A 15,840-nucleotide genomic window follows, 5' to 3' on the forward strand; every position below is an offset into this window, starting at 1 on the left:
GAATCCAGAAAACTGGATTCACCCTCCGGATAGCGATACACTCCTGCAACCAATCTGCAACAATAGCGCTAAAGACCTGTGCGTTACCATTGTAGCTGGTTCTTCAAAGTCCCTCCCCCTGGATCTCTCCTCCAAACTTCCGGCGAAGCGATCGCCATTTTTTTTTCTCGGAGCGAGCGGGGATAAACGCACCGGCGAGCCTCTTTCTGTTTAGAGGCTTCCCTGGCTTCAGTCCTTCACCTTTAGTCACTAAGCACAAACCACTTAAAAGCCCGTTTGCTGAAATAAAGTCCCTTTATTTTTTACACATAAATTCAGCCGAAAATCGAGCCCGTGAGAAGGGGGGGGGGGAATTTTTTTTTATCACTCGAGGCAGCGTGCCAACGATCATACAATCAAACGATAGATCACATTAGGCAGCTGGATGGGTCTCTCCAGTGCAAGGAATCTACGTAGATTCGTTGCTATGGGTCTGTTTTTTTTTTTAAAAAAGCTTTCTTAAAGGGAAAGGGGCTGTTTGGGAGCATGCTAACGGCTGCCCATTGGCTGCTTGACGGCCAGGGGCGGGACAAGCTTGGCAATAGCGCTTCCTTTCTAGCGATTTCTGCCGAGACCGGAAGCCTGTGGGAAACGCTAAAAAAACGCAACTGATTCCACTACAAAGCCAGGTGTGCAAAACGACGAATTCCACTATTTTAAATGGCGATTTTTCATTCCGCAAACAATTTGCAACAAAGATCGCCGTGGGAAATGGCCCTGGAATTTACCACGGAATAAAATTCACAGCCCCGGAGTTGCATCGCTTACTTCTCGAGCACACAAACTGGATTTCTAGTCTCCGTCAAAGCGTCCTGTGCGACTGTGAAGCACGCAAATTCCCAACGAAACAGAAGTCAGCTGCATGGAGAGAGTGCCTCTGATTCCCCGAGAGGAAGATGGCGCCCACCGTTCACCTCTGCCAATTTTCCCGTGAAGAACAGCAAGGCCCTATGTGGTGAGAACCGCAAGACAGTGAAACGCGCGACTCCAAAGTCCATTTTGCACGCTGTGCTGTGTTTGAGCGCCGATTAACAACCCAGGGCCTTGCACGTCGTAACGCCTGCCCTGCGATCCTCACTGACAGGGCTGTGGGCAAGGGTCAGCACGGCAGACCCCTACCAATTAGCCTGGTGAGGGAAACATCCTCTGGCAGCCGGGCGTCTGGCCGAAGCATCTGTGCCTAAGGGCTTTGATGGGGGGGAGACAAAGGAGAGAGGGAAGGAAGGCAATCTGGAACCCATAAGCTCCCTTGATGTTTGCATTATTGTGAGCGGTTGCATTGGCCTACGCCTCGCCCCTCCTCCAGCGCTCCTTACCCTATCCGTAAAGGGCATTAACAAACTTTATTTTTTTTTTAAAAAAAAAGAAAAACAATGTCCCTCCTCTCTTTATCCCTAACGTAAGGAGGGGTGTGTGTGTGTGAATAAGCAGACCTTTGAAGGCCGGGAACGTTCAGAAAACTCCTGAAGCTCCCGCAAAGCCAACTGCTGAAGGGCTCCATCTCTGAGACTCCTCTCCGTGAGCCTCAGGTGGTCCTGCTCGGATGCACTGCGGCCCATCCGGACCACATCCCGGCCCCCGGCGAGCAGGAAGCGAAGCCAGTTTGGCGGCGATGAAAGAGGAGAGCATGTGCCCCGATTCGCCAGAAGGCAGCTTGGTCACCAGCGAGGAAGAAAGCGAGCGGTTGCCCAAGAAGGGTCTTCGCAAGAGGAGCCAGCTGGGCAAGACGCTCCCACCTTCTGCCCTGCAGGAGTGCGGCAGTCCTTCCCCGCAGGGCAAGCGCAGCAAACGGAGCCCCGTGCCGCAGACCTTCGAGGACATGCACACGCAGCGGGTGATAGCCAACGTGCGGGAGCGCCAGCGCACCCAGTCGCTGAACGACGCCTTTGCCGAACTCCGCAAGATCATCCCCACGCTGCCATCCGACAAGCTCAGCAAGATCCAAACTCTCAAGCTGGCCGCCCGTTACATCGATTTCCTCTACCAGGTCCTGCAGAGCGACGAGCTGGACCACAAGATCTCCAGCTGCAACTACCTGGCCCATGAGAGGCTCAGCTATGCCTTCTCGGTCTGGAGGATGGAGGGGGCATGGTCCATGTCGGCCTCCCACTGATATCCGTGCGGAAGGTATGTCTGGCTCGCAGCCCTTCTCCTGCCTCTCCAATTGAATCCTTCCTCCGTAGCGTTCAGCCTGATCGCACAGCTCCATCAGGGGATTAGCCGCTGAACGTGTTTCCCAGGGCTGGACTCGGTTCTGGAAATGTTTAAAATAAGTCGAGAATACAAGGGGTCGATTTAGGGCAAGCGCAGAACGGCTTTTCATCATCTCTGAGTCATCATGGCAGCTGCGATTAGGGGCGAGGGGTTCCGGGGCTTTATGTACGGCATGAAATCCGGGCCGTTTTTAGCCGCAAAAAGTCGAAAGTTGCATGATAGCGGGGTCGTTACCGTAGAGGGTGCATGCGTTTCTTTTTGTCAGACCGTTGCCTGGGGTTGAGCAGGTTTTTCAGGACTGCACAAAACACTTGCAAAACCTACTTGCTGAAAGGACAATACAATCCGAGTCCGGTAGCACTTTTAAGACCAACAAAGATTCATTCAAGGCGTGAGCTTTCGAGTGCTTGCACTCGAAAGCTCACGCCTTGAATGAATCTTTGTTGGTCTTAAAGGTGCTACTGGACTCGGATTTTTATTGTGATACTTCATGCCAACACGGCTACTCATTTGAATCTATCCTTGCTGAAAGAAGAGGGTGTGTTGAGTACATATGTCTCATAACACTCTTTAGGGCTCAGGGGGGAGGCTGTAATTTGTCCACAAATTGCATGGAATACGATAAAACAGGGAGCTCAAGTCTGTGGACAGACTCTGGATTTTATTTCAAATAGGCCCGGGTTCTACCTCCTCTAAACTAAGCAGGCCTGTATTTGGGTTTTAGACGTCACCCCATCACACGTGGCCAGTAGGAAAAAAGATCTAACAGGCAAAGTGATACTTCCTTACTGTAAAATACCCCTTTGGGCCGGCCGGCCTGCTTTGTCGGCTCTGTATGTTTTGTTTGTTTGTTAAGGCCAGTCATCAATAACATGCAATGGCTATTCTCCCACCCTATCCCCCTGGAATATGCGTACATTTATAAAGTAGTCTGGGGGAATTTTCACACATAAAACATGGTATTTAATGGCTCTAACACAAACATAAGAACCTACGATTTTTGCCTTGTATGTCTGGTGTCTCTTCTGTGTTCTCCCCCTATACCGATGGCATTTATGCCGGATACAACTGGCATGGCAAACACTGAAATATATTTTGTAGCACTCCTTGCAAAAAAAAAAGTGGAAGACAGAAGCTATCTTTGACCCTTCTGTAAGAGAGGCCAGTGTTATACCCATCTGATAGATGTGGAACAGAGGCAGTGCCATAACCACTAAGCCAACAAATGGTCTCATGATAACTAGTTACCCTCCCATTTCCCCAGGATTTCAACCTTACCCACTGGATAATATTATCCTTCCTTCATGAGAAGGAAGGACTCCCTGGAGAAGAGCCTAATGCTGGGAGTGATTGAGGGCAAAAGAAGAAGGGGATGACAGAGAATGAGGTGGATGGATGGAGTCACTGAAGCAGTCGGTGTGAGCTTAAATGGACTCCGGGGAATGGTAGAGGACAGGAAGGCCTGGAGGATCATTGTCCATGGGGTCGCAATGGGTCAGACATGACTTCGCACCTAACAACAGCACAATATTATCACACACACACACACAAACACACACACACACAAAACCAATGATGTTTTCTGCACTTGTAGCACAGAGATTCCCCAAACTTTAAAGGCACAGATTTAACCTTCTACAGTATAAGCAGCGTTCACCTCTAATTCCATACTCATAACTCCCATTAGACTTTGAGTTTCAGCTATAAGCACATGTGGTTGCTGTTAGAGACGCTATCCCTTAATTTTTGCTCCATTGAACTTTCTCTGCGGCGACTAAATATAATGGCCGGTCCACAGTTAGAGTTATTACCTGATAATATTATTGTCCGGACCATTATTTTTCAAGGTAATGAAAGGATGTGAAGGCTGAGGCCCAATTAAGTCCGTTGTATGCGTGATGTGCAAGCAGGGATTCAAATCTGCACCAGTCTGTAGAGAAGAGTGTGGTCCATTCCGCACGACTTCAATGTTGCAAAAGGCTTGCAAATTGTAAACGCTACTAATTAGCACAACATCGTACACAATCTGCCACACTCCTGAAACAGTCCCGCAAAAAGCTATTCGTTGTAGTGCTTAAAGGGAAATCCAGAAAAGTGGATTCACCCTCCGAAAAGCGAGTGTTTCTGTATGGGAAACATACCATATGGTTAAACTGCTTGCACATATGTAGAACATTTGCCGGCTCCCCTGAGGCTGATTTTAGGATGGAGTCTCACTCCTCACGTCAAAGACCATCGTACAGAGTGGTCAGATGCTATAGGAATTGTAAACAGAGGGTGGGATACGGGACACAGGGAAGAACAGTCACATAGTTATGAAAGATAAAGTAGAACTTGCATTTTGTGTACTGTCTAATCAGACCCTCTGATTATCCAGATCTGCCCTGAGAAAACACCATACTTGTTTTTCTGGATAAGTATCCTGGGCATGCAATGCCGGCATGTGAAGAAGTGGAAATAAAAGGGGCAGGTTTTATACTTTTCTTGTTAGTTTCCAGGTTCAGATCCCGACAAAACAGCCGTGAAAAGGGAGAATTTCCTTTGCTGCAGTTTCTCTGTCACACTGCTATAATGACAAAATTACACCTGGTGGAATTTCCCCGATCTTTAGGAGGCACAGAAGTGTCCGTTCATTGCTGCCTTCATACGGCTAAAGGTTTTCGGGGTATTTAATATAAACATTAAGCAATTTATGCCATGCTGTGAAAGAAATTGCAACTGGAAAAATTCACACTTGTTACGACCTACAATCAGAAAATCTGAATCCAGCAGTCTGTGATACACATTAAGCACCCCTGGTTGATTCCCTTGACAGTGCCTGATTTATTCTGGAAGTTTTAGTAATTTGCATAACTCATTCCGAATCTGCTCATCATGCTGTGAAAGCTGAAGGCACTATTAACCTGGCACTGTAAATCTTATTCGGCAAGCGAATTTTCATACCTTTCATGATTAGGAGGGTGTTCGCTTGAAAACAAACGGGAAAGCTGAGATTCTGCACTCCAATCCCACAATTATTTAGAAGGTAGCAAGTCTATGAGACATTCCAGTTTGAGTGTACCTAGATCGGAGTCTTAGCAGATGAGATTTTCCCAAGCTTTACCACAGTATAAAGCTTTTCTTGTTCAGAAGCGCAACACATGCGCAGCATGAACATTAAACAATCATAAGTATTTGTTTTGTGTTTTATCATGTTGGCCCGATGCGCTCGGAAATGACACATTTCCTTTGAAAATGGAAAGCCACTGATTAACGTCATTAAACGACATTCCATTAATTCGGATCATTGATTGAAATGGACAACCAAAAGCAGTTCGAATCAATTCTCAACCTTGCCTTAAAAAAAAAAAAAATCACCTTTGCCCTTTCAAAAAGGTCAGTGAGACAGATCAGGTGGGTCCCACAAACAGGGGGCCACCCCCGAAAATATCAACCTTACCTCCATGGGTTGTAGCAGCAGTGAAAAGTGGCATGCAAAGACCTCAGGCTTCCAGCATATACTCAGTTAAAACAATGATAAACCAGGAATTAATTTATAAACTTGGCTGTATCGATCAAAGCTGAAACAGAGACGGCAGAGATTTTTTTTTCTTATTCTGTAACAACCAAGAGGGTATCTTTAGCTTCCCTGTGCATAATTTATTTGTTTATTTATTTATATTTGAATTTATATACCGCTGTTCCCAGATGGGCTCACGGCGGTTTACAGCAATAAAAGGATAAAAACACAATAAAACCCCATGAACATCCCTTAATAAATAGTACTCCTCTTCCTCCTCCTAAGGCAGCAGGCAAAAACCTACTCTTACCCCTTCATCCAGCCAGTGGCCAGCCTTCCTACTGTGCTTCTGGTGGGAGTGAGGTATCAGATCAAATCAGATGTTACCAGATGTTACCATGGGGGCATCCTAGATCGAATATTGGGACCCTGCCCTGGCCTCAATCATACACCATATTGAAATATCCTACCAACATATTCCCTGTCTTGTAGTTTGCAGTTCCTTTAGCATGTATTGAAGAAGTTAAAAACCTGCAAGAACATTGGCGCTGTACATGATTTAAAAAGAAACTATCATTTTCTTTTAACATTACTTCCTCACTAGTGTATCCTATTGAATGCCTGATCCCTGCTTGCATGGAACTGGCACAGCAGAGGGAGAGGTGACCACTCACTTGTAATGTTTTAGGCAGCACAACATCGGGGAAAAGGAGACCCATTCAGATTAGTCTTTGACCTCTTTTCCTCTCACCATCCTTCTCTCCCAGGGGGCAGCTGACCCACTGTATCTCCTGATGCCCTCTCGGCCTCCCTGAGCATTATCCACTTCCATACGCTGGGAAGCCATTCTCTGCTCTAGGAGGAAGGGAAAGTGCAGACCTCACCGACCAAAAACCCCCTTTTCTTGACCTCGACCCCTCAGGCTGTGACAGGATGATAGGTCAGGAGGATAACAGCCCTTGGTACAGGCCAGGGGTAGTCAACCTGTGGTCCTCCAGATGTCCGTGGACTACAATTCCCATGAGCCCCTGCCAGCGTTTGCTGGCAGGGGCTCGTGGGAATTGTAGTCCATGGACATCTGGAGGACCACTGGTTGACTACCCCTGGTATAGGCCAATTGATGAGGGGTTGCTTGGCAACCTGCCCTGCAATGAGAACTAACGTGAAGCAGCAAAGGAGGGCCTAGGTAGAGTTAATTTTTGCCCATGTTTTGCAGACATGCTCGTACTACTTGGTATCTTGAGAAAGATAACGAGCGTCATCCAATCAGCACGTTGGAGTTGCAGGATATTCCAAGGGGGAAAAAAAATGCATTGTGGCATGCATCTGTCACAAGCCTATTTCACCAGATGAAGGACATGTTACTCCTCCATAGAATCATAGAGTTGGAAGGGACCTCCTGGGTCATCTAGTCCAACCCCCTGCACTATGCAGGACTCTCACAACCCTCTCGCTCATCCACTGTCACCTGCCACCCCCTTGAGCCTCCACAGAATCAGCCTCCACGTCAGATGGCTCTCCAGCCTCTGTTTAAAAATCTCCAAAGATGGAGAACCCACCACCTCCCGAGGAAGCCTGTTCCACTGAGGAACTGCTCTGACTGTCAGGAACTTCTTCCGGATGTTTAGACAGAATTTCTTCTGAATTAATTTCATCCCATTGGTTCTGGTTCATCTCTCTGGGGCAAGAGAGAACAACTCTGCTCCATCCTCTACATGGCACCCTTTTAAATACTTGAACATGGCTATCAGGTCCCCTCTCAGTCGTCTCCTCTCCAGGCTAAACATTGGCAGATGCAAAAAAGAAGGGAGAAAGGAAATCAGAGGCACTGTAAACGTAATCAGGATTGTGCCTCGTGATAGATCTTAGCTCTAAGGTCCATGCATTAGAATGAATTTTTGAGTAAGTGGCAGTGAATGCTGGATCAATTGTTTTAATTGTATTTTAAAATAGCGTAATCCTAAGAAATGTCAAACCTTTCTAAATCCAAGGACTTTGAGGACTGACCTGTTCTTTCGGTCCATGTCTATTCCATCCAATTTCAATTGATTTCTCCCATATTAACCCCAAATCCAACCTTTAACTTGTCCTGTAGCCTTGGTGTTGTATCGTGTACTGATCCCACATTCACCAGACTGCTTTGGATATTGTCAGGAGGTACACAACTGCTGCATGACCAGAGATGATCCAAGTGATAGACATTTCTCTAGATTCCAGCACAGTTGATTGCATTTTAAAAATCCTCGCCAGAGGCTCAAGGCACTACCCAAGAAGTGTATTTTAAAAATGAAGCAAGACGTCATCACCAAAATAATCAAAAGTACCCAGTTAACTGAACTGTCAGGCCAACTTCCTTCTCCTTAGCCGTTAAAAGCGAGAACAAACAAGGGTGTTTCCATTGCTTGCAGAATGTACATAATAAGACTCGCATTCAAGCAAGCTCCCAAGAGGAGGGTGCCCCTGAAATTTCAATACCTGTATGGTTGATTGATGTTTGTAATTGTGCTTTTGCAAAGCGAAGCTGAGGAATACAAGTGAAGATCCTTTCAGAAAGGGTTGTTGTTATTATTATTATTATTATTATTATTATTATTATTATTATTATTATTATTTATTATATTTTTATACTGCTCTCCCTTGTGTCTCAGGGAGGTTCGCAGCATAGATTCACAAGTTCACGTCCCATTATAATATGAGATACAGTACTGCAGAAATTAAACTCAGCGACTTGTATCAACATTATGGGGGGTTGTGTTTGCCTGGGAGACTGGCCCTCCCATATACTCCCAAATGTACCCGTACTAACCATCTGCAGAGGCTATGTGAACCGTTGTGTCCATGCAAACAGCGAATCTTGTGCGAATAGGGAAAATAGGAATTTTCCACATATGTTTGGCTTCCATTCATGCCAACCAACCAAAGTCAGACCACGGATTTGCCTTCTCCGGTTATGATGGTTTTCCAGTGAAGGACTCAGACCTGCTTGTTCCAGAGAAAATGGCAAGGAACTTATAAAGTCTTTTCAGTTTTCAGTGAAAGAGGGGAGAAAGCAGGAGGTTCTTTTGCATGTGTGAGTGTGCATTGACTAACAGCAACCTCTGTGTTAATGATCTCCAGAACATCCTATCACTAGGAGCCATTGGGTCAGGTCTTGCAATCTGATGGCCATGGCTTCCTTTACAGAGTCCATCCATCTCGAATTAGATCTTCCTTTTTCCCTGCTGCCCTCCTCTTTCCCTAGCCTTATTGGTTTTTCCAGTGACTCTTGACGTCTCATCATGTGACCAAAGTACGAGAGCCTCCGTTCATCCATTGCAGCTTCCTAGGAAGATTTCAGGCTTGATTTGGTCGAGAACCCAATTATCTTTGTCTTTTGGGTGGTCTATGGCAGGGGTAGTCAACCTGTGGTCCTCCAGATGTTCATGGACTACAATTCCCATGAGCCCCTGCCAGAAAACACGAACATCTGGAGGACCACAGGTTAACTACCCCTGGTCTACGGTATCCGTAAAACTCTCCTCCCAAAGGAGTCAATATTCTCCCTGTCAGCTTTCTTCATTGTCCAAACTTTCCCATTCGTACATAGCAATGGAGGACACAATGGCATGCATTAACTGGATCTTGGTCACCCGTGATACATTCTCTCTCTTCAGAATGAAGAATTCTCATTTAAGATTGAATGGCTGCCATTCTCTGATAACTTCTTCTAAGGGCAGAGGTTCTCTCTTATTCCGCACCCTCCCTCTATGGGTCCATTCACTGCTCTTTTGAATTTAGGGAATGATTAGAACAGGGGTAGTCAAACTGCGGCCCTCCAGATGTCCATGGACTACAATTCCCAGAAGCCCCTGCCAGCGAATGCTGGCAGGGGCTCCTGGGAATTGTAGTCCATGGACATCTGGAGGGCCGCAGTTTGACTACCCCTGGATTAAAACGTTTCACATTCACCAAACTACACCCTTGTCTTCAAAAACCCATCAAGATATGTAAAAAAGAAAGTTAGAGCTATCAGTGATATTCTACCCTTCTTAGTTGATCACCAACCTTTGAAGTGATTTGTCGATGAATGGCAAATGATTTTCATTTCATTAGAGGACTTTTTTTTTAGGATTCAGGAGGGAAATGTAAGATTTTTCATATTTCAGTGCATAAAAACCATTGTTAATGGTGCCTCTCCTCCCAATCGGCACAGTTTCTGTGTCGTCTGAACAATATTTGATCTCTGATGCACCAGAACCTTGAAAAACCAAGATTTCATGTAGCATGTGCAATCATGCGCACAATTTAAGCATGATTTCTTCCAGGCAACATGGCATCTACATGGATCGAGGGGACTGTGGATAGCATGCACCCATGGATCGAGGGGACTGTGGATAGCATGCACCCGCAAGTTGGCATAATAGGCAAGCACCAGGAGCATGAGATTGTCACACCAGGTGTATACAACTGTAACATGTGAGACAAGCTAGGGGAATGCCATCTTCCGTACCTTATTTTTTAAAATTCCCTATAGCTTTGCACTCATGCTGCAGTGAACGTGTACATACCCTGCACATACCTCTGTTTGAAAGAGCCAGTGTGCATTCACTTTAAAAATGAAATCTGAATAAATCTGAATACGAACTTTTGCGCTCAGCTATAGGTGCATCCATAAGAATTAGTTAACACATGCACAAAGAAAAGCCATGTGTACACTGGACATGGGTTGTGTGTAACATTGCTTTGTAATGTGTACAGGGCTAGTCATGGATCAGAACTCGGATTGCCTAAAATAGTAATAATAGTAATGGTAATAATAATAATAACAACAGTATGATAAAGTAAATGCATACTCTTAACTTGCTGACGGAAAAGCTTCACCGGTAAATCATTTACAGGTTTGATTAATTCCCATTACTAATATGTAAACGGTGTGTATTACTTTGCTTTTAGAAAATTGTTTGAGCTGGGACTTAAAGGCCCTACACAGTCTGGATCCTGTGTACCTGAGGGACCATCTCTCCCTATACGCCCCCCCCCCCAAGGGCATTGTGCTCTGCTAACACCACTCTCTGACCCTAAAGATATTCACCTGGTCTTGACCAGGGCCACGACCCTTTTGGACCTGGCTCCGACCTGGTAGAATGAGTTGCCAGGTGAAATCTGGACCCTGACAGAGCTGTCAAAACCAGGCTGATGGAAGAGGTCACAGCTGCCGGAAAACGATATGATCCACCCTCCTGCCCCTTGGCTCCTCCACCCATTTTAGACCATCCCCACTCCGGTTAGCCTGGCAGAGGGGATGTAAGAGGGTGGGGGGGGGGACAGGTACTGTTTTAAACTGTGTTTTTATTACTGTAAACTGCTCAGAACCCACTTGTGGGGAAGTGCGGTGTGGGAACCAAACACCGAAATAGTCATTTTTATTTCCAAATTTTACATACCACTTTCTGGAAAAAAAAACAAGGCCACCAAGATGGCTAGCAACCAAACTCAGAACGCTATAGATACCTGAGAGTCTGCTTGTCGCCTTATGCCCCCCTCAGTTTGGTTTAGAGCCAGTTTGGTGTAGGGGTTAGGAGTGCGGACTTCTAATCTGGCATGCCGGTTCGATTTTAAACTCCCCCACAAGCAGCCAGCTGGGTGACCCTGGGCTCGCCACGGCACTGATAAAACTGTTCTGACCGGGCAGTGATATCAGGGCTCTCTCAGCCTCCCCTCCCTCATAGGGTGTCTGTTGTGGGGAGAGGAATGGAAAGGTGAATATACGCCACTTTGAGACTCCTTCGGGTAGAGAAAAGCAGCATATAAGAACCAACTCTTCTTCTTCAGTAATCTCAGGGCTCTCTCAGCCTCACCTCCCTCACAGGGTGTCTCTTGTGGGGAGAGGAAACGGAAAGCGACTGTAAGCTGCTTTGAGCCTCCTTCGGGTAGAGAAAAGCGGCATATAAGAACCAACTCTTCTTCTTCTTAATATCAGGGCTCTCTCAGCCTCACCTCCCTCACAGGGTGTCTGTTGTGGGGAGAGGGAGGGTAAAGCAATTGTAAGCTGCTTTGAGACTCCTTCGGATAAAGATAAGAGGCATATAAGAACCAACTCTTCTTCTTCTTCAGTAATATCAGGGCTCTCTCAGCATCACCCACCTCACAGGGTGTCTGCTGTGGGGAGAGGAATGGGAAGGCGACTGTAAGCTGCTTTGAGCCTCCTTCGGGTAGAGAAAAGTGGCATATAAGAACCAATTCTTCTTCTTCTTCTTCTTCTTCTTCTTCTTCTTCTTCTTCTTCTTCTTCTTCTTCTTCTTCTTCTTCTTCAGGGCTCTTTGCTTTGCGGATATGAATCTGCTGGAAGTCCCCGGCCCGAGAGAAGTGTGCCTGACGTCAACTAGGGCCAGGGCCTTTTCGGTCCTGGCCCCGACCTGGTGGAATGAGCTTGCAGGAGAGCTGCAGGCCCAATCAGAGATCTTGCGGTTCTCCAGGGCCTGTAAAATGGAGCTCTTCCACCAGGTCTTCAGTTGAGGCTAGGAATATCTTGGGGCCACTCGCCAAGCTGACCTTACCATCTGGTCCGCCCTCTATACCCCCGAGGCACTAACATATCAGGGCCGACTGGCGAGTGGGGAAAGAGTTTTTTTTTTATCACCGCTTGTATGTGTTATATGCTGGATTGTACTGAGTTTTAATGGGGGTTTTATTGGGTGTTTTACTACTGCTGTTGTGACCCTTCACGAGCCGTTTGGGCATGGCGGGATATAAATCCCAAAATAAATGAAATAAATAAATAACATTAAAAAATCAAACCCTAATTGGCTATAAGTATGTGAAAACACAAACTTAAAACGTAGGGCAGGTGTAACTTTTTTTTAAAAAGTGGGAGCAGTTCATATTGCCGAAAAAGCAAACAAACACTTGCTCGAATTAAAATAAAATCTTGCCCCGTTGGGATCGCTGCCGCAAACAGATCTCCAAGTATATTCACGGTTCTGTCCTCTGAGCTAGGATTATATCTTTGGATCCAGATCCTGGGCTTTGGTTTATGACTGGAAGGGAGAAAATTCCACAGCTTGGAGTGTCTGTCAGTCATTGCGATCATCTCTGTGCGATGGGCTGTCAGGGGACAGCTCATGTTTCCCAGAAGTTCAGATTTACCCTTTCTCTCCCCCCCTCCCCGCCCGCTTCTTGGATGTAAGTTTGGTTCTCCCCAGCGTTTTAAGTTTAAGACTTCCGAAGCGTCGAGGATCCCGTAGTGCAGAGAGCAGCTGGATTCTCAGAGCGGCTGCATTAGGGGGACTGAAAACCGTGACAAAAACACTTTATTCTTGCCAGCCGTAGCTCCGATGGGTTTCTGTTTGTGGGATCGGAAGCTCGGCAGATTCCTAGAGGGTGTTTCTCAACGCTCTTTTTATCACTCATAGCCCACCCAATTGTGCCGTGATCCTCAGGAAAAAAATGGACGATTCCAAATTAGTGACAAGAGAAAAACAGAATCTATCCAGTGGCTTAATAAAGCTTGAAAAGATAAAGAGTCTCTTATGTTATTTATTCAGGCTTCGACTCTGCCAGAACGGTCTCTGGATTTGTTTTCCGTTTTCAATCTTTCGTCAGTGGCAGTGAGTCCGTCCTTGTTAATATTTGAGTATAATTAGGCAAACGCTCCTGTATCATGGAGAGTCAAGGCTGTGAGCTCTTGATCTCCAAACTGGCATTTGGTCGTTCTCAACCTTCCTAATGCCGTGACCCTTTAATACTGTTCCTCCTGCTGTGGTGACCCCCAACCAGAAAATGATGCAAGGGTTCTTTCACAGAAATTAAACCAAAACTGACCAATGGCATGAAGATCCATTGTTCACGGTTGTATATAAATTGGTTATAAATTGTATATAAATTGGCGAGCGGCAACAGTGGCAAGGCCCTCCCTGGGCAAGCTGCTCTCCCTGCCATGACCCCTATGAAAGGGTTGTTTGACCCCCAAAGGGGTCCTGACCCCCAGGTTGACAACCACTGTGATAGAGCTATGGTAGTGATAGATGCAATGGATTACAAGCACAAAGCAACTGGTGTGCTTAAACTTCCCAATACAATGTAAATGCCCCAATATTATAAACGTCTATTTCTAAACAGTGGTATTTATTCCTTCGTTTCTTTGTTTGTTACACTTATATGGCGCCCTCCCTTGCTGCTCAGTTTACTTAGAACGTGAAACCATTGACATTGACAGATATAGCATAAATTCTATAAAATCAGAGTCCAGTAGCACCTTTAAGACCAACAAAGTTTTATTCAAGGCGTGAGCATTCGAGTGCAAGCACCCTTCGTCAGACTAGGACTAAGCACGAAAGCTCACGCCCTGAATAAATCTTTGTCGGTCTTAAAGGTGCTACTGGACTCTGATTGTATTGTGCTACTTCAGACCAACACGGCTACTCATTTGAATCTAGCATAAATTCAAGTAATCGTGTCAATTAACAATAGTAACATCAGCAACAATAGAACTATTCAACTGTTCACAAATCGGCTATTGCCTAGGATGGGATTGGGGGGCACATCTGGGTGGGATGGGGGCTCTGGGAGCCCAATACATGTTGTCAGTTCCCAATCTTAACCAAACGCTTGGCGGAAGAGCTCCGATTTGCAGGCCCCGTGGAAGTGCAAGGGTAGTGGTGGTGGTATTAGTGTGCTAATCAATACAATAAATTTCAGCCCTGGTTATTGATGCACAAGTAGAATGTCATCGGACAAGCCACCAGTTAACCCTGCGTTTCAAAGTGTCTGGTGATTCTTTGCCAGCGATAGTGATCTTTGGCAGTGACGGAAATTTCCACATGCAAAATACAGAGCTCTTTGCCGTCGAAAAATCTCAAACGGTCCCCAAATTTATCTGTGCACCCAAACTCCCTATAATGCGGCGTGCATTCTGACGAGGTCGAGGGTCATCAAACTAGTTGGGTATACGCAGCTTTGGAGTTTATAAAAGAGGTAGGCTTTTTCTGTAATTGCGGGGGATGTGTCAAGTATACCAGTCCCAGATCTTAGCATGATGCTGGAACTACAACACCGTACTAGCTCTGATGTGCCTCTCTTGAATTCAGTCCTCTCTCCAGCTTTTCAAGACGCAAACTTCAAAGGGTTTTAACCCGTTTGTAGCGGAAAGCGTTTGGCAAATCACATGGTTCGGCCAGCACCCTGGATCGCCAGGTTCGTGGCTCTTAGTTTTGAGCAAGGGGTCCTGTATAGTGGGTCAGAAGACCCTTGCAGGTGGGTCCCAAGGCCAGGAGGGAGAAGCTGGAACAGGGTGAGGTGGGAGAGGAGGCTCTGGAAAGCTCAGTGGCAAATTTGGATTTGCCTCTGCAAAAGGGCAACTTGGAAATAGCCGTGAAGCACATTATTGCGATGTTTATAAATGCGTGTGTGTGAAATACCATCAAGTCACAGCTGATATCTGGCAATCTCAGCAGGGGGCTTTGGAGGCACATGAGAAGCAGAGGCGATTTGCCATTAAATTCCTCTGCAGAGCCTTCCTTGGGGGTCTCTCTTCCGAGCAACGAACCCACTTAGCTTCCCAGATCTGATGAGATCAGGCGAGATTGTGCCACCTTTCCTCCCATATTTATAAGTATTAAAAACTTGAAACATTCAGCGCTAGCTGACATCAGTTGGCAGCATTTATATATGAAAAGCGGGAAAGTGGTGCGGAATTGCCATGTGATTGAGTCTTGAAACAGGGAGTCCGTTTATAAGTAGGTCCTACTTTTGGGGGGGAAATTGAGAAGCACTGGTGAAAGAAAACCACATTCTGGGGTCTCTGCTTGGTGGGCCAGATGCTGCTGGTGGGGCGTTATAAATTTTACACTTCCTCCAATGAAAGTAGGGGAAAGGGAAAGTATGACAAACCCTTCACTTTCTTTCAGGGCCAGACTACTGGTGACAGCGGCCATGGGTCCACTCCATGGCCGCTGGTGCCATCTTAGAAGCATTTCTAGTTCTTTAAATAAATTGCTGCTCAGCCTCAATCAGGATTGGGTGCACAGTGTGGCAGTTCAAGACGTGTTCTACATCTGCAAAGGGGGGGGGATAAGACACAAGCATCCCTGGGGTGCTACGTTGCACGTCCA

At 46.2% G+C, this 15,840-nt stretch overlaps 1 protein-coding gene across 1 annotated transcript in view; it reads left to right on the forward strand.

Annotated features, from left to right (window-relative positions):
* Positions 1–1,428: 1,428 nt before the first annotated feature.
* LOC143833444 (twist-related protein 2-like) overlaps positions 1,429–15,840 on the forward strand; it is a 32,899-nt gene continuing 18,487 nt past the window's right edge. The window contains exon 1 of the mRNA XM_077329291.1: positions 1,429–2,166. Within this exon, the coding sequence (XP_077185406.1) occupies positions 1,583–2,152 (570 nt within the window). The 5' untranslated portion in view covers positions 1,429–1,582 and the 3' untranslated portion in view covers positions 2,153–2,166. The remainder of the gene's footprint in view (positions 2,167–15,840) is intronic.

Source organism: Paroedura picta, chromosome 3 (assembly GCF_049243985.1).
Source record: "Paroedura picta isolate Pp20150507F chromosome 3, Ppicta_v3.0, whole genome shotgun sequence".
Taxonomy (NCBI): Eukaryota; Metazoa; Chordata; class Lepidosauria; order Squamata; family Gekkonidae; genus Paroedura; species Paroedura picta.